At 39.8% G+C, this 22847-nt stretch overlaps 1 protein-coding gene across 1 annotated transcript in view; it reads left to right on the forward strand.

The window, feature by feature from the left end:
* The window catches only part of LOC150076579 (putative receptor-type tyrosine-protein phosphatase mosPTP-1), a 995686-nt gene that overhangs the window by 348567 nt on the left and 624272 nt on the right, over window positions 1-22847 (forward strand). Inside the window, exon 3 of the mRNA XM_090387917.1 lies at window positions 9359-9482. Coding sequence (XP_090244043.1) covers window positions 9359-9482 — 124 coding nt within the window. The remainder of the gene's footprint in view (window positions 1-9358; window positions 9483-22847) is intronic.

The following is a 22847-nucleotide window of genomic DNA, read 5'->3' on the forward strand; positions in this document are numbered from 1 at the left end:
GATGCGAAACAGCTATTTCGGGTGGCTTTGAAGTCTTTAGAACTTGATTTTTGCTGGTAGATTGGATTATCAGCTGTCTCCAGTTCTGACTTGTTCATGGTTCTTTTCTTTCTATTTATGTGCATTGCGATTCATCGAGTGAACTGTTTTCAAGAAGGCCAGGAGGATTTCTTGTCGATAGACTTGCTATTTATGTACTTGCAACTATAAATTTTGAAGTTATTTATGAGTTGGGGAACAGGCTGTCCATCTGGTGGATGGATTCTTGTGAGAGTTGTTCTTAAAATTATCTCTTTTAATAACTTTGGGGATGATCAAGGTGGTATCTTGGCCAGCAAGATGATTTTATCTTCCTCGATTTTTAGTTCCAGTGGTTTGTTAGGTTTTGTAGACTAGTTCTGGAGAATGTGAGCCATCTAAAGATCCAATACTGTATTCTATGGCAAGGAATTTCTTGAATGTGGATTGTGCAGCACCTAGACATAACTAACGATTATTTTACTGCTGTTTATGCTTACGGGTTCATGTTTATTGATCCATATGACCACTTTGATTTTCTGTGCCACGTGAGTGCTGGTATTAATTGAAACAAGTTGAGTCGAGGATGACAGAAAAGTCCTTATACGGTGTGACTTTTTCTGAATTAAAAAATGTGATTACTTTTGAAGAAGGGGAGATTAATTGACTTGTCAACATTAACATGAAGATTTTGAAGTTACTCCACTACTTTGGCGATGAGACTATTTCTTGAGTTATAGTAATGATGTCCTCTGAGGTTATGGAGATGAAGATTTCATGTCTTCTGCATAAGCGATACTAGATTTATTTAGAAGGAACGACTCGAGAGCCGCTGAGAAAATTTCTCCACACAGTAGGGCACTTTTAAAGACGTGGAGGAGCTGCAGAAGTTGAAAAGACCGATTTTCTTTTATTATGTTTGAAGTGCTCATGCAGGACCTTTACTGTTTTATTGCGGTTTAAGTTGTTGTACGCCTGCGGTTATGTTAATAATCATCTATTTCTGAAGATAAGACAAAATTGTTTCGGCCATGGGATATACTCCTCAACATCTTTAGGGTATACGAAGGTCAATTTATTCACTTTTATAAGATTTCCCCTTGAATAAGACCGTCTTGAAACGGGTGATTTTCTCTGCCGATTCGTTAGGCTTATCTTTTGCATCTTCCTTAGATAAACGCAGACAGCACCGTCACGCTAACGCTGCAAGGACGGATTCTTGACACCGTTAGACTAGACGTCTGGATCCTTACGTTTCCACATTCTTGGCGCCCTCGTGTCTGTCTACTTCCAGTGTCAAGTGCTTTCTTCGCTTCGCTAAGCTTCCTCTTTCCAAAAGTGCACCCTCCTTCCATCGCCAGTTCTTCCCGCACTTTCCGCTCTGACTCTTCACTTCTAACCCCGAAACTTTCTTAAACTCCACCTTCAGCTGGTTTCCTTCCTTCCTCTTTGCCCTTGTGTAGGCCGTTTGTTTGACGTTGTGCGCGTCAAAAATGGAGTTGAATAACGAGGGTCAATCTCTGTCGTACTGGATAACTGTCTTTTATGTGCAAATTATTGTTTTTTGTATTGGCCTCCAGCCCCCACTGCCTTTTAAAATGACATTTGTATTTTTGAAAGTAATCTGAACATTAAACCCTCGTGGAAAATCTCTTTACACCGGGGGATGATAAAATTGCTCGGTGTCTCTTGGGCATCTCTTGAATACGAATAAATGAAGCTAATTAAGTTCCGGAGGACAATCTTTGCCCAATATTCTCGAGATCCATTGATAAGAAAGATGGCGAAAGTCAAATGGCGTGACACTCAGCGTTGACGAAATTACGAAGACAACTCTTTGAATAAATAAAAACGCTTCCACCAGCAGATAAAAATCAGCAGCAGTAAATCGGGTTAGGAATTTGGCGCAGCGTGTTTTTGATTAAACATTAAATAAAAAAAAAAAACAGCTGCAATCAAGGAGAAGTAGGTGATTTATCGTTTAATTTGCTCTTTAAAAAATAGCGAGGTTGGTTAAAAAACGTGCCGAATTAATCGTTCTGACTCTGTCCTACTCTCTCCGACTTAATACTGAATATTTCTTCCTTTCTCCACCTCCCTGGTTCTTATTTTTTCCCTCTCTTAAGTGGCCAAATAGGTTGTTCAGTTTTTACCAAACAAAATTTAATAATAGTTGTAGCACAGGACCAAAGGGAAAAAAAATGTAATGAAACCAACGAGAGAATGATTGAGAATGGAAGTCAAATGGGTAATTACAAGGACAAAAACATGTTTTTTTTTTTCCCCAAGTTTATTTTCTCCTAAGTATTGCTGCAGGCAGTGGCCACTTATTTAGGCGGTAGTTTTTTTTAATTGAAGTACCCAAATGAAAATGTTTCTCTCCAGAGCGAGTTGTTGTTTTATCCGCGATCACTAAGAAGTTCCTCTAACTCAGTTTTAAATTGAGAGCAATTAATATTAAAGTATTCTGCGGTGATTGCTAATATATGATACAATGTCGCTCAATAACTTTTCTAAATAAAACTCGAGGCTTCGTGCAACTCAGATATGATGGAACAAGAATGAACATAAAAGTCCATTTATAAAATTGAAATGACACCGACCTAATGATTCCGTGTTCTATATTTATTTTTATCCTTTAATAAAGCTCAAACCTTTATGAAACATTAACAAGATGGGAAACTGATTTACTCTGATTTGGCGTTGCATTAGCAACACCTACCTAGTTTGTATTGGCGCATAATAGGCTGCTAATGCGCAAGAAAAAATCTAAAATCCATCCATCCACACCTACCTAATCGTGGGCCACCTTTTGCCCGTAATACAGCACTTACTAGTGTTTGCATGAACTCCACAAAGTGTTTCAGGGTGTCCTGTGACCTTTGATTGATTGTTAAACTGCTGTTGAGCCAGTCATGGCAGACTCCTGACTCCATTGAACGGGAACCATGTAGGCTGTTGTCGAGATACTGGTACCTGCGCGTTCCCCTCTCCACAGTCTTTCCATATTCAAAGTTGGAATGATCTCGAGGCCAACTCAATCTTCTTCGCAGACATTGATCTCCGCTTGCGCAATCTTATACGACCCTTCATTCTACACACGGGTGTATTTCGAGTAATTATATCACCATGGTAATATAATAGAAAGTGAGATCATTCTAAAATTCTGGCCGATTCCAGTGCCCCAATATCCCAAATGGTTAGTGAAAAAATAAATTTGGTCAAATATTACTTGGTCCAAGATGGTGGACCAAAACGGAAGCCGTCATCAAAATAGAAATAACGTATATAAATTTTCTATTTTTATTGCGTAAGGTCAGAGCAGTTCGAGACAGAGAATACAAGAACTCTGCGGTCAAGTGGATCCGAACCACGGTGGACTTAAACGCATTTACTGCTGCGCTTTGGCCACTGAACTTCCTCACATGTACTGCACTCATAAAAGTTATACGGTGCCAAACACCAGACACCTGCATTGAATTAAATCAATGCAGGAGCATTGAAAGATTTTAACAATCGCCTTTTTGATCAATATTTTTCCATTTCTAACTTATCAAATATCCTTAGAAAGGATACAAAAATGTATTAAAATCTCTGCTTCGAATATCTCCCTTATAGTTCTAAAAGGTATTGGAAAAATATTGCCTCTATAATATAGAAGGTACCAGGAGGGATCAATGCTCGAGAATTGCTTTATCGCTCTTGGCTTTCAATCGATCTCTCTCTCTCGTAGACTATTCAGGAGAGCTCTTTCCTCCTCTCTCTTTCTCCTGTGTTTAAAGAATAAAATTAGGTGCATTTTAATCGTGTTTCCAGGCTAGCGACCGACATTGATATAAAATAGTTATACTTAAAACTCAATTTAGAAAAGAAGGAAAAATGTGTTTATCTCAATGGAGGTTAAATAAATAAATAAATTACTGCTTTTTAGGTGCCAATTATCGTAGAGTACACTAAATGGCATGTTTATGATTTAATATATAACTTTATTTTATATACTTACTTAAATACATCAGATACAAAATAAAAGGCAGTATTATTCATCTTATTCGTGTAAATTCTCCCCTTTTATTTCTGTATAGTTTATCCCAAGACATTTTAACTTCGCATGCGTTATTAAAATTTCTAATTATCGCTAAAGGATGCCATTATCGATTTGCAGATACGAAATAGTGGTAAATATTTCTCTCAGTAAATTGGAGTAATTTGTATGTCGTGATTATCGATACCTGGAACTCTTAATAATTGAAATTATTCCTTAAAGAGAGTTTTAGATCAGCTCTCTTTGAAAATTTATGATATTAATTAAAGTCAATGTTATAAATGAAAAGAAGCGCACGAAGTATACAGAACGCGTTATTTTCTATTAATTTTAAAACAGTTCGCGCAAGACAGTCCTTCATTGCGAAACCGTAATGAGTTAAATTGGGATCCTTTTATAGACTTAAAAGACCTTAATGGAGGATTTCAGAAATTCTGTACGTGGCTAACTTTTGTTTGTATGTTCTGATGTTTTTTACTCTAGGTTACACATTTCGCATTAAGCGTCTGATTTAGATTGCTTTATTCTTTCATTATTCGGTATTTCACCTTTTTTGATAACATAGCCATTAAAATGAGAGCGAATCAAAGAGATTGTGGGCCCTGTTTTTCCAAGAAGTGTTGCTGGAAGTTAAAATAGGACTCTGTATTATTCTTTATGAACAAAGTCGGTTTGTTTATAACTTGCAGTGTGAATTCTTTAGCAGGATCTTTATTGAAGCCATTAGTCAGAAATATATTTTTTCTTTCCAAAAGTAATTACAGTGGCACGACTCATTTTTGTACGCTCTGTAAGTGGAGGAAGAATGAGAACAATCCTTTCTTCTCTGCCGAGTACCTTTCCGATTGTATAAAAACAGAATCCGACGAAGAAGTCTTTGGTGATGCTGTGACGAACATGCACTGAATGCGTCACACACAACAGTATCTTCAGGAAATCTTATTTAACAGCAATTCAGGAATTCTCCCGAAGAATGTTGCTGAAGCAACGGGTATCCCAATATACCACGAGATGACATTTTATTAAGGGATTTTGCGTGAATTCGGGATACCCCCTTCCCCCCTTCTCGTGCCGACCTTGTGAACCGAGAACATCAATAACGTTTACAGGGGAACGGGTCTCAACACCTATTCATCATGTCCAACTGCTACTTCGGGCTGATCCATCTCTACCGCTTCTACTCTATTTCCAGCGTGTGAGAGCGTGCCGTGGCGTCTTCCGCCATCACACTGACATAACTCCAATCAGCAGTGGCCGAGGTAAGGAAAATGTCATCACTCTGATGGAATGACGACGCCCTCCTTGTGTGCGTGGAAGCGCACGTGCAAATACGCGTCGGTGCGTAAAAACCTCGCCCGGGTACCTTGCCTTTCCTTCCCCTCCTGCCCCCGTCTGTGACACTTGGTTCATTTGGTCGCAAACTCACTCCCTCATACTGAAGTTTCCCCGGTCCCGTCCCCCTCCTTCGCCGTTGTCCACGGGTATTGCTCACCGCTGACTTCGCTCCTTCCAAAGCCAACAGGCTAGCTGAGAGAGAGAGAGAGAGAGAGAGAGAGAGAGAGAGAGAGAGAGAGAAAGAGAGAAATCAGTTCAGCCTCTACGATCCACTGTAGCGGAAAGAACTAAGGCACTCACTTCCTCCATGGCTGTACCGAGGACATGATTTTTCTTTTACTACATATCCTGAGACATGTGCCAACTTATTCTCCGATTTTTTTTTTATATATTCTTATCCTTTTTACCTTTCTTTTGTGAATTTCTTCGACAAGTTTCCTTATTCTTCTACTTTTTCTTAAGCTTTATTTTATGGAAATCTCAGAAAATTTCAAGTTGTTTCCGATTCAGTGGGTTTTTCTTTTCTTCCCGCTCTATTTTTTTTTTCCTTCGAAGTTCATTTCTGGAAGAAATACGGAGCTGGTGAACGCATTGCGAGAAATAAAAGTCAATATTGAGTTCATTGAAATCCGAAAGGTGTTTCCACTAGATGTGTTTGTGCAATCTACGCTGCTGTTCCGTTATAATGCTCAAACTCTCTCTCTCTCTCTCTCTCTCTCTCTCTCTCTCTCTCTCTCTCTCTCTCTCTCGAATCATTAATCAGAAAATGTTACCCGAAGAAAATGCACATTTTGATTCGGTTTTATTTTGTTTAAAGATTTATCTGTTTCAAGTTTCCTAATTCGCTTTAGAATATTTAAGTAGTGACAATTATACACGAAGGCAGTCAGATAATGTTTTAGAAGAGTGGGTTGAGTTAACATAAACCGAGACAAACCTTATGATGTACGAAGATTTACCTTTTGAGGACAGATGAACTAGTTTTTGTTTTCCTAAGTGTTGTCGGTCAACATGTGGTAGCAACTCCTTGCTAGTTTCCTAAACCATGATTATTGAAAGCAGGAGAAAGACTTCTATCGGCGACAAGTGACGCTGAGGCTACCATCCCTGCTTAAAGTGGATTTACTGTTAATATTACCACCAACCATAGTTGGTTCAGGACTTCTTGTTTTATTTTTTCTTCCATTGGTTCTATCTTCTTCATAGTGCAACTGGAACAAGGAGTCATCGAATCAGTAAACTCTTTTCTGATCATTCCTTGTGTGATCCATGACAAGGAGTAGCTGTTTTTGCATTTCTGACAGTAGCTGTGCTCGATGCATCCTTTCCAATCCGAACTCTTCTCATCGTGGGTTGGATAGATGATCGTATTTCATGGCTGTACTGAAATGTTATTTAGGTCTCCATCTGTGCAGCTTTGACCATTCTTTGGTGCGCTAAATCGATCTCTTTGCGAGCACACTTTGACATTTCCTGCTCCACCCCATACCGGGTGGAAAAGACCTGAGTTCGAGGAATTTGTATAGGGTTTTTTTCATTACGTGGCTGGGTTAGTCGCACTCAGGCGAGGGTAGCGTGGTTTTTCCTCCCGGAAAATCGAGTTTTTTTGTCCGGAAAACAGAAAATCGACCTTAGAACACGCACAAGACAATATACACTGAGCAATGTGGTCTTAGTCGCCGATCTCCTAAATCGTAAAACAACCACCACCGCGCATTTAAAGCCACTGCTATCATTCTGCGTCCAGAAACAGTTAGGTTGGGTCGCTTTTTTTAAATTTTACTTTGAAAATACCACTATTGGATATGTCTGCTGTTTGCCAAAAATACCTGTTATTGATTCACTGATAATTAGCGATGGGTTCGATTTCCTTTAGTGAAAGTGTTCCCAATAAAATGCCCGTAAGTGTAATGAAAAAAGAATCAAAACAACGCGAGCAGTTGTTTGTTTTTGATGTGACGCCAACGACGTTCCCACATATTCATACTTGTAGAAAAATGACCCCAAAGGCTTTTCTAAGTGTCGAGAGCGTCTTCGGAAAAAAAAATCGTTAATTACGGTGATTTTCTTTTGTTTCCTGAAATTGAAGAAGCTATCACTGTCGGGAAGTGTGGAGGGGGGGGATAAATCACGCTAATGAACTTTGTCACTGTCGTATGAGGCAGAACTTGCCTTCAGGTGATTTCCTGATTAACTAATTAATTTGATAATCTCGCTCACACGGCCCATCTATAAAGTCATATTGCTTCGCCATAGATTTGATTTTTTTTCAATCATTTTGGATTGAAAGTCAAAACCAATACTTTGCAATCAGAAAGGCGTGAAAGAAAGAAAAATATGAGACTTTACTCTAAGGGCAGTCTAACAGATGTTTCATTACAACGATTTATTTACAAGCCTTCAGCCATTATGTCCTTGGTATTTCAACTCCTTCGTTTAAAAACAATCTGATATCTTCAGGGGAATGTTTCGCTTGAGTAATGGCAGGGAAAAAATAAAACGGCTTAATTCATTCACAAAAATAAGAAAATGGAAAAGATTAAGTATTTTTGACTCGGCTTGACAACCAGGTTAAACAGCTCCATCAGTACGCGTTATGATTTCCTTGTTAAATTCAACAGATCTTGGACAATTTGTAAATTTTCTTCGTGTGAATTATAAATAGCTTTCCGCTTTGAAAGTAATAGAATGCGTTATCCCGCGGGATTAGTCCTATTAAATACCGCACCACTCTGGCGTGCTTTTAAATCTGGGAATGAAATAGGAGTTTCTGGCTGACTGGAAAATGCAAATAGGTTGAGGATGCTTTTTAATAAATTATCGAGAAAGTCTAGTCGCGATATGTACACACTGTCCTCTTAGGGATCATCATTCTGATGGGCCTGAGGTTCAGCGTGCCGAACCACTGATGGCAACGCTACGAGCAATTTGAACAATTTAACAAATTCTGCAATGATGCGCGTGGTGCAATCTTTTCGGTGGAAATGGAAATTATAAAAAAGAAATCTTTTTTTTTCGTATGGCATATCTCAAAGCGTGGAATTTTCGCGATAACTTTTTCTTTAAATGGCAAACAATGAGCTTAATAATAAAAATGTTTAGGCCATCACCAGCTTTTGCATACTGATGATATTGGGATATGCGGACGGTGGACAAAATAATGGAAATATCTGATATGAGGGTAGTCGTTTTTGTAATGGGCATATGAGGAATTTATAAACATGGAGTGGTGATTTCTTTGTTTCTTTCAGGTAGTATTGTGAAGGAAAAATATGATAACAGCTGATCTTTGGTTTTGACAGCAATACCTTGGTATTCTTTAGGCCATATCATCACCCTAAACGGGCAAATTACTGCCATTGGTTACCTTGACACTGAGTGACCAGGTTCATCCCATGGTGCAAACATTGTTTCCTACAAACGATGCCATGTTTCAAGATGATAATGCTCCAATACACGCCGCCAGATGTGTCCAGTCTTGGTTTGAAGGGCATGAAACTCTGGCTAAATATTTCCCATGGCCTTAAACATTATTGGGCAATTACGCGCACGTTTGGAGTGAAGAGTGAGAAGTAAATTTCCTCCACCTTCATCACTCAAGGAGCTTGAAATGTTTGTCCACGAAGAATGGTCCAATATTCCTCTTAAAGACAGATCAGAATTGTATCGAATTTGTCCACAGAGAATACAAGCTGTTTTTAAAGCAAAGGGCGTCCCAATCCCATATTAGTGCATACCTGGTATCTCTTATCACAGGTGTTTCCATGATTGTGTCCACCCCTGCACATAAAGATGTTTTTCTTTGTATATTACGACGATGTGGATGATGTTAACGTGTGCAGTATCTGATATAAGGTTGAAATAAATTGTGTTCGAATATTTTATGAATAACCTCACAGTTTTGAAATATTTTTCATTCTTTCTTCGTGCCTTAATAACTAACTTAAACGATTTCTCTTCCAGATATTCCCGATCCTCCAGGAATGCCTCTAATAATGAGTTTCACATCGAGATCGGTTAATCTCTCCTGGGCGCCTAGCGTGGATAATCACAACAGCGCTATTCTGCATTACGTCATACATGTCAGGTAAGCCGAAGTCATCCATTCTTCATTCCAGTTTCCTCACTGTCGCCTCTCTGATCGAACCTTCGTGCTGTGTATTACCAATGGAGTGTTTTTCCCCCGTCTCCTCCCTGCCGTGTGCTCGTCCTTCGGAATGGACTATCTAACAACATCCCCTGAGGAAATGGAGAAAGTTTTAACTCGCTGAATATTCAAGAGTTGATATCCGCATGCATGATGATCTCGGCCGATCATTGTTAGGCGCGTGGGTGGAGGTAATCATGAGCCCACCAAGTAGATGGAACTTTTCTGGAATTCATGGGGAAAACTTCTACCGTACCATATCTGCATGAATGATGGTACCTGAACTACTTTCGATGCGATTTTAATAGTTTTATTTCCATAATGCGAACAAAAATATGTTTCTTCCACTCTGGATGAAGTGTTAAGGTAGCGTTTGTGGTAGGAAGTTTAAAAAAGGAGACTTTTTTTTGATTCCTGTGAAATCTTGGGTATTCTAACACCTGTTCCTACTTCACGAATTATATGATCTTCAAAAAATTCGGAACTCCATCTGGAAGAAGCTTCCGAGTGGTTGTTCCCTGTAACTTTAACGATATTTCGAAAGATCTGTTGAACATTCGTAATTTATTGGGAATCTTGATTGCACCCCTAATAGCTTCTTCCAAGGACGAGTTTATGGCAGAAGAGATTGTCTAATAAATTATTAGACAATCTCTTGGAAGAAGAGATTGTCTTGGTCAGTACACTGCCAGAATGTTAATTTCCTCTGTTGTCTTTAAATTCGCAATATGCCAATGTCTTGTGCTGATGTAAATTTGGAGTATTACTTTACCAAACCATATTTTTCAATTCAGATTTGATGTGAAGGATGCGGGTTTCATTTTATATGTGCAGCAATCTCTTTAAGAGACGTTTTATTCCTCTGCCACTCCTCTTCTCGCCTTTCCGTTTTATTAATCAACCCACTCGAACTGATACATTTTCTCTCGGCAGGTGGGAGAAAATAAAAGTCCAATGCGGCACGTAACCTTTCCGGTTACGTGATGCATTGGACTCATCATGCGATGTCTGGTGTCCGATTATTGTATCAAACGACTCATTTAAATGCCGGAAACAGCGTGAGGAAATTTTACTGCTCGCGATCTCTCGCACTGGTTCCATACAAGTCAGGAAGTTTGACGCATGGCGCACGTGAATTAGAGGGAAATCGCAAGATGGATTAAGCGAGGGTGTGCTCTATGTATAGGTAACATTTGAACTACTGAGAGACATCTTTTACTGGGGGGATTAAGTTTCTTTTGCGAGCTTGTCATATCTCAGAGGGCGAAAGGAAGTTTTAGTCCCTTCCAAATTAATCGTTTAGACTCGATTCAGCACGTGTGCACCGTGCTGAATCGAGCTGTTCGCGAATTGTGAGGATTCAAGGAGACAGATGGTGTCTTAGCACGCAATCCTTGGAAACTGGAATCGCTATTGCGGTGTTTGTTTATTTCATACGACAACTGGACAGATCCCACAGAGTCACGCTACTCTAATTTGACTCATTATTCCATTGTTCTTCCAAGGCTCTTCTTTTCTTTCACTAGAAGGACGTGTGTGCGAGGGCACGGTAGGTATTCGCGAACACGTCGAGAGGAAAGGGCCTGGAAGTGCAGTACTTAGATTCGTGGAACTCTTCACGATGAATAGTTTCACGATTGGTGGATTTGGATCGTTTCTGAAGGTGATCCTCCTCCTCTTGAGGAAAGCTTGATGCAAAGACTCCAGTAAAACCCTTTCTGCCATGATGGAAATTTTATAAATAAATTTTAATTAAAGTAAAAAAACTGTACCATAATCGCACGTGACACGAAAGATCTTATGGGCAGCTTCCTGATGTGGGTCATTTACTCAGAGCCTGATATACACAGGCTTGGTATAGTCATCAACAAATCGTGACTCTTGCCTTGGACAACGCTTCAAATTAAGCCAATTATCGACACCGTTATTCGTTTTCATTTCTTGCACGAGAATTTACATCAAACCCACACAGCTATTTTAGATGGAGTACTGAACCAGCTGAGATTTCATTTATAATTCCACATAGATCGTGATCGCCATAGCAACAGAAACACAATACAGTCGAGAAATATTGCTGCTTCCGAGAATTCCCAAACACAAGACAACAATCATTTATTATTTTGACACCTTGACAACTAATTAATTTCATGCTTGCCAAATAAAAAAAAGGTCCTCTTCCCTTTCTGGGTATTTCGAAGACTAATTAAAAGCTCTATTTGCATTTACCGGATATTTGAAAATATACCTGCAAATTAGTTCAAATGAAAATGTGTGAGAAGAGAATGGTTCGCAGATGAACGCTAATGCGCGTGCTATATTTAACCCTAATTAAATCTTTTTTTTTTACTTTAATAAGAGGATTTAGTTTAGTTATATTGCATTGGTGCTTCAGCAACAGAGGCTGTAATGTGCTAATAACAGCCTTGCAGAAATTGGAAATTATCTCCAATTTCTTCGGTCTGAAGATTAATCCAGCCAAGTTGGCTTCTGTGGTCTTCTCACTGAAACCCAACCCGAATTCGACAGCCATTCTGACTTTACGCCAACTGCCAAAAGAGTTGAAATTTATCGTGACCCTGGGTGATCTCTGACAAAGATACGTGTCAGGCACCATCTTGAAGAGCTGCATTTTAAAATGAGCAGAAATTGCTGGATGGCAAAACAGCATCTGCTGTACATCGCGGGACCCGGTTACAAACAAGACATATATATGCAGACCGCAATCTACCACGCATTATGGAACTGAAATTGGAGGTGGGGGGGATTCCGCTACCAAAACTAAATTAAAACCGCTATATGCAGCAGAGTTTGGCTTTGAAATGTACCTCCCCAGCAGCGCTCTCTTGGTTCGGAATCAAGAACATTACATTGCTTGAATTTCCAGTGATGATAGGAGAGTGGCGTTTGACTTTTACAGTGAAAATGCTCGTGGGAAAGATCTCTGCCCCCTACAACTGAGATGTGGTTAGGTGGAGAGCTCTGCTCCCCCCCCCCTTCCTGCGCTGAGGATAATTAAATTAATATCTTTCCATTTGGAGTTGGGTTTATTCCATGTGGACGGACAGACTTGATGAAGACGGTAGGCTCACTATGCATGTATGTTAACGACCATAATAAATTTAAAGCCCTATTTTTTATGTATTTGGATAGATTATTAATTTTAAAAGTCATGTGCGGGGTGGTTTTAAGTTTATTGTGCGTGATTTTTTATTTGTTTTGTCTGCATTTGTTTTGGTTACTTTTTTTTTTAGTTCGGATTAGATTTCATTAGGCAGTTAACTTAAGGAAAATAACCTGCTATGAGATTTTATTCCTAAGGCATTTCGTTTAGCTGGGTGTCTCACACGCATCTATGAACAAATATCTTCTGATCTTCGTATTTTAAAGCGTCGAATTATTTCGCTCGCAGAAGTGGAGTTCGTATTTCTGCCATCTCCCAATCCAAGAGCTACTGTTGATGATGAAAAGCAGATTTCTAGCCGATATTTTTTAAAGGTGGAAGAGAGATATAAAAGAGAAGGGAGTTTAATAGTACGAAGGAGGAAGTCCTAAATCAGACGCATTCTTCGAGGTAATCCAACCTTAAGTATCTAAGTTTTCTCCTCTATTGTCACAATATTTCTGCCCTGATGATATCCCTCTCATTACAAGCGGTCTTATCTAAACGCTCGTGCCATCTTGCACACTATAATGGCTTCCGGAATTCCATCATTAAATGAGTCTAGTGGGAAATCGATTGCGATCCAACTCATTTAGCGAATATAGTAGAAACAAAAAAAAAGAAGAAACTTGAATCATGTCGCGAAAACGCTGTTATTTTTAGAAAATAGGCAATTTTAGAGTTTATATAAATCAAAGAAGTTCATCCCTTTACTGCATTCAACTAATGGGCGTTTAGAGCAAAAAAAAATGACTTCTGTATGTATCATTACAAGTGCCTTTCCTAACCAGTATTCCAGAAATTCCAACGGAAATTAAGACTTTCGTTCAGAACTAATGCGCAATTCTATTTAAAGGAACTGGGACCGGAAATTGTTTTATCATACGCTTATTAGCGATGCATTTGTTTCGCAGCTTTGTAGTTGATTGAAATATTCATGTTTCTTCATAAATATATATATCTAAATTTATGCTCGTGCTCAACGAGCATAAATGGAACAGCTTTCCACGTGTGGATTCTACACGTGGAACAGCTTTCCACGTGTAGAATCCACGAAATTACCGAGATCGAATTTTGCACTCCGGTGGCCTCAACCCATCCTGAAGATTTTTCGAAAGAGTGGATGTGTGTAAGTAACTCAGCAGTTATGCATACACTCATTGATTTCTACTGTTTGAGCGGATCATGTGTTTTTTACTTTATAAGTGAAACAGCATGATAAACTTGCTCTTTGGTATACATTGAGTTGGATTTGCATTGGCAAATCTGATTGTATCTGTATCTTTACTGTACAATAAAGATTTTCTTCTGATTTAATACCTAGTAGGGCCACGATTTGCCCATAGTACAGCCCGTGCCCGTCTTGGCAAGGACCCCCATAAGGTGTTGCTGGATGTGCGCACAGTTTCAGGTGTTCGTAACATCGAAAATCCTTTTCTAGTAGTCCACAAATGCTCAATTTGGCTCAAACGGTTGAGTTGAGTGATGTAAAATTCATTATCATATTCCAGAAATTAGTTATAAACCTCTGGACCTTGTGGCATGGCGCATTTTCTTGTTGATAAACGCTGTAATTGTTTGGATACACTGTCACCATGTACTTAGTCGTCGACGAAAGAAAGGTAGGCGTTCCCATCGAGTGGTTAACAGTAATCAGAAGATCAAAGAAATTGTCCCCAAACCATAACACCACCAGACATGCATCCAGATGCCATGGCTTCGTGTTGCATTCTCCACATACGGATATGCCCATCAGCATGAGAGGACTGACCTAACACTTCGTAAGGATTCATCAGACCAGAGGTCAGATTTCCACATGTCGGTGGTTTAGCGTTGGTGATGACGTAATCATGGGTACTCGTTGATGGTCGTCGGCTGTCATGATCTATATGAGGTAATATCCGGCTGATATTGGTCTTTCTATTACTGCGTTGTACTGCGCGGTTAGTTGGGCCACTGTACTGCATCGCTGCTGTGTTTCAAGACGACACACGACGCTCACCACGGACGTCGACCACACGTGTGACCTTTGGCTGTTTGTTCGACCGCTTTCGAGCCAGTTAGGTAGACTCGTAACGCCAAAAAATGGGAGCACTACCGTGTTGATTATTGTCAAGATACTGGCACGTCTCTGGCCCCCCACAGTCATTCTACATTCGAGGTTAGAAAAACTCGCCGTCCCATTCTTTCTCGCAGACATTCAAAAAATGTTCCCACATGCACGAACTACAATCTTAGTATTAGTAATGGCCGCATGGTGAAAGAAAGCCAATGGCTTATGCTGCACCTGCCAAAAAAAAAAAAAAAAACGAATAAAACAGTGATAAAAAAAAAAACTCTAATAATTAATAAAAGAAAAGGAAATTAAACCTATCATCGTATGCGTTTCCCTCCACCTTCGGGTGGAGGGAAACGCATAGGATGATAGGTTTAATTTCCTTTTTTTTTAATTTCCTCTACCACCCATGTAGGCAACTTATTCCATTAACTTGTAACTCGCTGGCTAAAATAAAACTTCCTGCAGTCCAATCTAAACATCTCCCCCGTAACTTGAATTTATGTCCCCTAGTTCTAGCATCATTTATAATCTTGAAAATTTCATCCTCATTCATTTTACTGATGCCTCTCAGAGCCTTAAACACCTCAATCAAATCTCCTCTAAGGTGTCTAGTTTCCAAACTCTGCAACCCACATATTCGAAGTGTTTCTTCATAAGGACGCCCTTTTGCCGATCTCACCAGGCGAGTTACCCGTCTTTGCACCCTTTCAAGAAGCTCGATGTCTTTCTTTAGGTGCGGTCTCCATAGTTGAACTCAGTATTCCAAGTGTAGTCTAACAATAGCCTTATATAATGGGATTATCACGTCCCTATCTCTACTTGCAAAAGTTCGATAGATCATCGATAGGACACCATGGGCCTTCCTTGCAACCTGTTTACAATGCTCAGAGAATTTCATGTCTGACCGTATCGTAACACCCAAGTCCCTTTCCTCCAGTACTGGGTTTAGTTGAACTCCACCAAGTGAATAAGTTATTTTGGGATTACTGTTTCCCAGGTGTAATACCTTACACTTTGTTGGATTAAAGCATAGCTGCCATTTTTCTGACCATTCCTGAAGTTTATCTAGGTCTCTCTGAAGAAGCTCAGCTTGACAGTGATCATTAACTACTCTACCAATTTTAACATCATCTGCAAATTTAGCCATCACGCCCTCTATCCCTTCATCGATGTCGTTTATGAAAATTAAAAACAACAGTGGTCCTAATACTGATCCTTGGAGAACCCCACTTCGTACATCAACCCAATCTGAGGAATAGCCATTTATCACAACCCTCTGCCTCCTGCCCTGAAGCCATCCTTCTATCCATCTAAGGATTTTCCCAGTGATTCCAACCTGTTCCAGCTTATAAAGCAACCGCTCATGTGGGACTGAGTCAAAAGCTTTGCTGAAATCTAAATAAACAATGTCGAAATTATTCCCTAAATCCAGCTCGTGAGTGACCCTTTCGAAATAGCGAACCAGATTTGTTAAACATGATTTTCCCTTTACAAAACCATGCTGAGTATCCTTCAGAATTTCGGTTCGATCCAAATGATCCTGAATTCCACCCTTGATCATTGCCTCCATGATTTTCCCTACCACTGAAGTCAGACTGACAGGTCGATAATTTGCCACTTAACCCTTATGTATGGGAGATACATTTGCACTTTTCCAATCCAACGGAATCTCCCCAGAGTTTAGTGATGCTCGCATAATTAGCCTCAATGGTTCAATGCACTCACTTGCCGCCTCCCTTAAGTATATTCCATCAACTCCAGGAGCCTTACTGGTCTGTAGACTCGAAAGTTTTTTCATTAAATAATCTTGCGAAATTTCAATATCATTAATTACATATTTTTTAACTTCGCTCCCACAATTTCCCATTGCCACAAAAGGCTTTTCATTTGTAAATATCGATGCAAAATAACTGTTGAGTTCATCTGCAACGGCAGCTGGTGTATTTATTACTATCCCCTTTCCCTTACGTAAAGGTCCGATCTGGTTTGTCCTGCTCTTCTTGGCATTTATATATGTGAAGAATTCTTTATCCCCCCTCTTTGCTCCGTTTGCTAGTGATTTCTCATAAACTGCCTTTGCCTGTCGAACCTTTTCTGTGGCTCTATTACACATCCCCTTGTAGCTGTTATAGGCTTCAGTACTTTTTATTGCTCTGTAACCTTTCCATGCCACCTTTTTCTGCTGAAGTAATGCGGCAACTTCACTATTCATCCAACTTGGAACCCTTCTCGTGGAGTATTTTTTTAATGGCATATACGCATTCAAGGCATCTGTGATTAATGTTTTAAAAGCGTACCACAGTTCAATTGTATTCATTTTCTGCACGATATCTACCCAGTTAATAGAGGCCATGTAGTACCTTAAGGTATCGTAATTTCCTTTTCTGAAATTAAAACCCATTCCTTTGCCTTTTACTTCTGCTACCTCTCTCGTCATCATCCACCGTAGAACTCCGTGATCACTTCCTGCTACTGGTTCCTCTACTGTCAGCCCTGTTATGTCATCTGATTCATGTGTGATGATGAGGTCTAGGATATTCTTTTCTCTAGTATTTTCCCTGACATGTTGATACAAATAACAGTCATCTAGTTGATTTAAAAATTTTGTTCCCCATGTCGAGTTTCCTTCCCATTTACTCCAATCAATTAGAGGCAAATTGAAATCACCCATAATAAGACATTGCGATTACTTGCCCATTGGCGCCTCCGTAGCCAGGTGGGAAGGAGCAGCAGTGCGGGTAGCACACGCTTCTTGATTAGCCCGGGGTTCGATCACGTCACCACCAAATACGGAGGATGCGGAAAGGTCAGGGAATGACCACCGTATATTCCCGGAGCAATATGGCCTTAGTTGCTAATGCTTCTAAAAACCAAATAACAAACAAACTACTTTCCCATTCCATTTGCATGTAGAGGCTTTCGTCATAATCTTCACAATCACCTGGTCTGTAGATTACTCCTACTCTCATAAACCTGTGTTTCCAACTATCTCACACCGTACACATTCTATACTAACACGTGAAACGTCTGAATCCGGGAAAGCTATCGTCGCACTCAGGCTGCTTCTGATAAGAAGCATCACCCCATCTATCTACCCTATCCTTCCAAAATACATTATACAAGCCGTACTGAAACTCATCATCCCCAATTTCCGGGTGGCACCACGTCTCTGTAAGCCCTATTATGTCAGCGTTACTTGTTTTAACCAGCAGTTCGAATTCGCTCATTTTATTGACGACACTTCTAACGTTACTGTATAAACAATTAAGATTTACTGTTCTTGTATATTTAACAACCCTGACACAACCCTTGAAGTTTTTTAGGCTCTCTTCCCTGATATTAGCTACCCGCTCACGTGAAACGTCTTTACCCCCAGAACATCTAGATAATACGTCCAGTTGGGGTAACAGATAAGAACTCTTAAGGTATGTGCAAGAGTTACTTTACAGATAAACGCGTGTCAGTATTACCCACATCCCCCCTAACTAGCAGTTTCCTTGAACCTTTAAGGTATCCTCAATAATACTGGCAAAAACGTTTGCACCACCTTTGTTTAAGTGTATCCCGTCTCTACAAAACAAATTCCTTCTACCTACAAGTGTGGGCCAAGCTGATAGAAATTTACCCCCTAAAGCCTTGCAGATTCCTTCAAGTCTTGAGTTAATCCACAAGGCTCTTAACATATAATCCCTCCTATCGTGTCTGGGCAGAATTGCAGATACAGACATTGTGGCCTAGTTCGTGGCATTTCCTCATGGTCCTGTATTTTTCCAACAAATCGTCAGATCGTGTACGTTTAATGTTATTTTGTCCCCACATGGATAATAATATTCTCTTTACTCCCCCTTAAAATCTGACATTCTGTTGGTGACATCATTAATAGTTGCTCCCGACAGACATATCCTGGTTCTACTCCATCCAAAAATATTCCCAGTTTCCCTGACAATTGAGTCTCCTAATAAAACAGTCCTTTGGACCAGAGTAATTTGCACATGGTTTTTCTTTTTTGAGGCCCGAATCGGGTGTGCATCACTTGGTAGATTGCTAGAGTCGTGAATCCCTGACGAGCTCCCAGATGCATTATTTTCGAGGGCAAGCACCCGTTTTTTTCAGGGACTCAAATTGTTCCATCAGTGCACCAAATTGTAATTTAAGATCGGTGCACTCCTTACATCGATCACAAAGGAAAGACTCCCCAGGTGAGCTATGGTTAGTCACTAGGTCGACCTTGGAAAACATTACACATGTTCCGCAACGGATTAAATCATGACTCACCCGTAAATCGCCATCGGCTATTTCCGTGTGAGTCACGATACCCTGTATCGTGTTTAAGGCAGATCTCGTAATTACCATTATAAAATTAGCTAAATATCAATGAAAATTAACTTTAAAAAATGATATTTATAATATTATAAAAATCAAACTGTTACAGGAAAACCTATAACAAAATAATCCAACAGTATACTAAATGAATCAAATATTTAAAAGCAATAATCAACAGTAATCTAGTCCACTAAACTTGAAGAGCCTTGACGAAACGTGTCCGCTCACCTCGAATGCCAACACTCGAGAATATCTTATACTCAACATCTTATATGAACCGTTCCCAAATTTGAGCCTTCACCAGTGTCACAGACCAGTCTCTTCCTACACAAGTGAGGACGTTGCTAATGCAAGCCAACTCAGCTTATATTACAGATGCGCTTCAGACATAGGAAATTTGAATTCCGAAAAATGATGCCACCTTGGAAGTAACTGCCCAAGAAGGACTCTTTCGAGTACTTGAGCTGTTTGTACGCATGAAGGAGATCCACCTCGTTTTGTGGTCCGTCTTTTTCGCGGGACCAAAAATAATGTTCTTGAATAGAGTTTGCTTGTGTGTAAATATCGCAATAGTAATAGAAAAACAATATTTATATATTTTAGCGTGTTTCATAATTCATGAAGTCTCTATCAGAGGAGGTGTTGTAGTTAAGCGCGCACTGTTACACAAAATAAAAGGTTTCAGAAATGATACCTTAGATTTAATGAGTACATGCATAACCACCGTATTCATTATAGCTGGCCAAATCCATTCCGTCAGTGAGTTGTCCCAGTATTGCATTACTTGCAAACAAAAGGCATATTCGGACACCATAAAGCGCTAACTGTGAAATAATATCAAATATTCCTCAACAGCAGACTGTTTGAAATTTCAGGATAGACTGATGATGAGGTATATCGCATTAAAACAGAGAATAAACAGACTGAAACAGCTTGATTCCAGCGAGCCACGCATCTCTTCGCTCCATGTCATCTTTTTATCGTACCAGACATTAAAACCTACTGTTTTACTGCTCAGATACACTTCTTAAGACCATTACCTGTTTTCAGCTATCCAGACAGTTCTTTCTTTTTTCTTTCTGCGTCCCTTGCATGCTCGTAAGAAGGATATCACACGTTTGCTGTCTAGACAGAATTGCTGGAAACCTACGTGTATTCTTCTCCGAAGTAAGAAAAGGGACATTCTTCAGAAGGCTAAAGACCTTTCCTTTACAATTCCAAACGAATGTAGGTCAAGAAAGTTGTGAACCTCGGTTTCATAAATAAATATTTTCTCACTCAACTTCGTTTTCGCTAGGAGTTTCTCCAACAGTGCGCTACTTTCAAATAAGACAGAATTAAGACCACTTAAAAAAATTGCTTAGCATTTTTTTTGTTTGTTGGGGTAGCTAGAATAGAAATAAAAAGACCAAACATTCGGTAGTTTCACTTTGCTTGCTGTTAATTTCCTTTCACCTTTTTTGCATCTCCAAAAAGGTTGAAGGGAAATTTTTTGTTTGCAAGTAGTGCAATACTGGGGCAACTCACTGAAGGAATGGATTTGAAGCCCAATGAGAGATTAAATCATGTTAAAATGGGTTCTGCAAACTAGTAATAAGAAAGAAATAAAAGTTGAGGAAATATCCGTATTACCACACTTCTGAAGATAAAAAGAGTTTTATCTTTAAAAGACTCTTTCACTCTTGCTTTCTTACCAACATCTTGAAGAGCGGAAGTAATTTTGGAACTTAAACGAAGGCTTCATTTCACTTCGGAGTACTGTCAAATTTGACGACTTGGAAAATTCTGTAGAAAAAGCTATCAAAAGGATGAAACGAAGGTTTTTATTGAGAGGTACACTTCAGCGACGAACTTCGTGACAGGTGTGTGAAAATCGGAGAACTGAAACTTCTGTTTTAGTTTATGAAAGGTTTTTACCCTTGATGTCGGGAAGGAGAAGAGTTGAATCTAAAACCGCCAATCTTCAAAGTAAAATGATTATTTTATTTCGAGAAGGTTCCCTTGGACTGGAGAAGTGCTAATGTCTCCCCAATCCACAAATGTGGTGCAAGAGTCGTTGGGTAACTATAGGCAAATGAGTTTGACTTCTGTGGTGTGGAAGATCATGGGGTCTGGGGTTAACGATGCTATTCAGGATCATCTCGACAAGTACGGTATCTTTTAGCATTAGCATTAGTAGAGGCATTTGATGCAAGAAAGCAAGCTTATGCAGCATCAGCCAAAAAAAAAAAAAAAACCCACTTCCACTTCACCCCTCTGTTCGTTCAAAATACTCCAGCTGAGCCTTAAACTTATTTAGGCTATCAACCTCCACCACAAGGGATGGAAGTCTATTCCACCAACCAACCACCCGCTGGCTAAAGGCAAATTTCCGCACGTCTATCCTACATCTGTCTTTCCTCAATTTGAATTTATGCCCTCTCAGGTGATTTTTCTGAGCTAGAGGAAGAATCCCATCAGCATTGAGCATGCTTAAACCATTCAAGGCTTTATACACCTCTATCAGATCACCTCGCTGGTGCCTAGTCTCCAGACACTGTAATTTGCAAAACTTAAGCCTTTCTTCGTAAGAGCACCCCTTTGTTCCATTCACTAATCTTGTTGCCCTTCTCTGTACTCGTTCCAGCAGCTCTACATCCTTCTTGAAATGAGGCCTCCAGACCTGTATACAGTACTCTAGGTGTGGCCTGACCATCGCCTTATACAAGGGAATAATCACCTCCTTATCCCTGCTGGAAAAATTCCTGTATATCATTGACAATACTCCATGAGCTACTCTTGCAGCCCGTCTGCACTGCTCAGAGAACTTCATATCTGCCTGCACAACCACCCTCAAGTCCCTTTCATTCTCTACCACTGTCAGTGTAGTACCACAGAGTTGATACATTGCTCTGGGGTTGCTGTTTCCCATGTGTAGTACTTTACATTTGTCAATGTTAAACTTCATTTGCCACCTCTCAGCCCATCTGCTCAACCTTTCCAGATCCTGTTGCAGCAGCATAGTGTCAGTAGTGTCCTTGACAACCCTGCCAACCTTTGTATCGTCTGCAAACTTGGACATTAAGCCCGATATACCATCATCAATATCATTTATAAATACAGAAAACAATAATGGACCCAACACTGAGCCCTGAAGGACTCCACTAATAACATCAATCCACGATGAGCAGTGTCCATTGATTACCACTCTCTGTCTTCTCCCCCTCAACCACCCCTTTATCCATAGCAGCAATTTGCCTCCAATGTCACACTGCTCCAATTTGTGTAGCAGTCTTCCATGTGCAACAGTATCAAAAGCCTTTCTAAGATCCAAGTATATAATATCAAAGTTATTCCCTGCATCCAGCTCTTTTGTGACTGCATCATAGTATCCAATCAAGTTGGTCAGGCAAGACTTCCCCTTAACAAAACCATGCTGTGTCTGAGCTATAACTGAAGTCTTGTCTAAATGATCCTGCAGTGCTTCTTTAACCAGTGCCTCCATTAATTTTCCTGGAACAGAAGTTAAGCTCACAGGTCTATAATTACTTGTGTCAGCCTTTGATCCTCCTTTGTGAATTGGGGTTACATTTGCACATTTCCAGTCTATGGGTACCTCCCCTGAGTCCAAGGAAGCTCTCATAATTATGGCCAAGGGTTTGCTTACTTCCTTTGCTGCCTCCTTTAATATAACTGGATAGATCCCATCCACCCCGGGTGCCTTTCTTGTGTTTAAATAGATCTTGAATAGATCCAGAATGGATTCACTAGAGGATATGCATGA

The sequence above is a fragment of the Mastigoproctus giganteus genome, chromosome 13 (genome assembly GCF_048544385.1).
Source record: "Mastigoproctus giganteus isolate SK-2022 chromosome 13, ASM4854438v1, whole genome shotgun sequence".
NCBI classification, from domain to species: Eukaryota; Metazoa; Arthropoda; class Arachnida; order Uropygi; family Thelyphonidae; genus Mastigoproctus; species Mastigoproctus giganteus.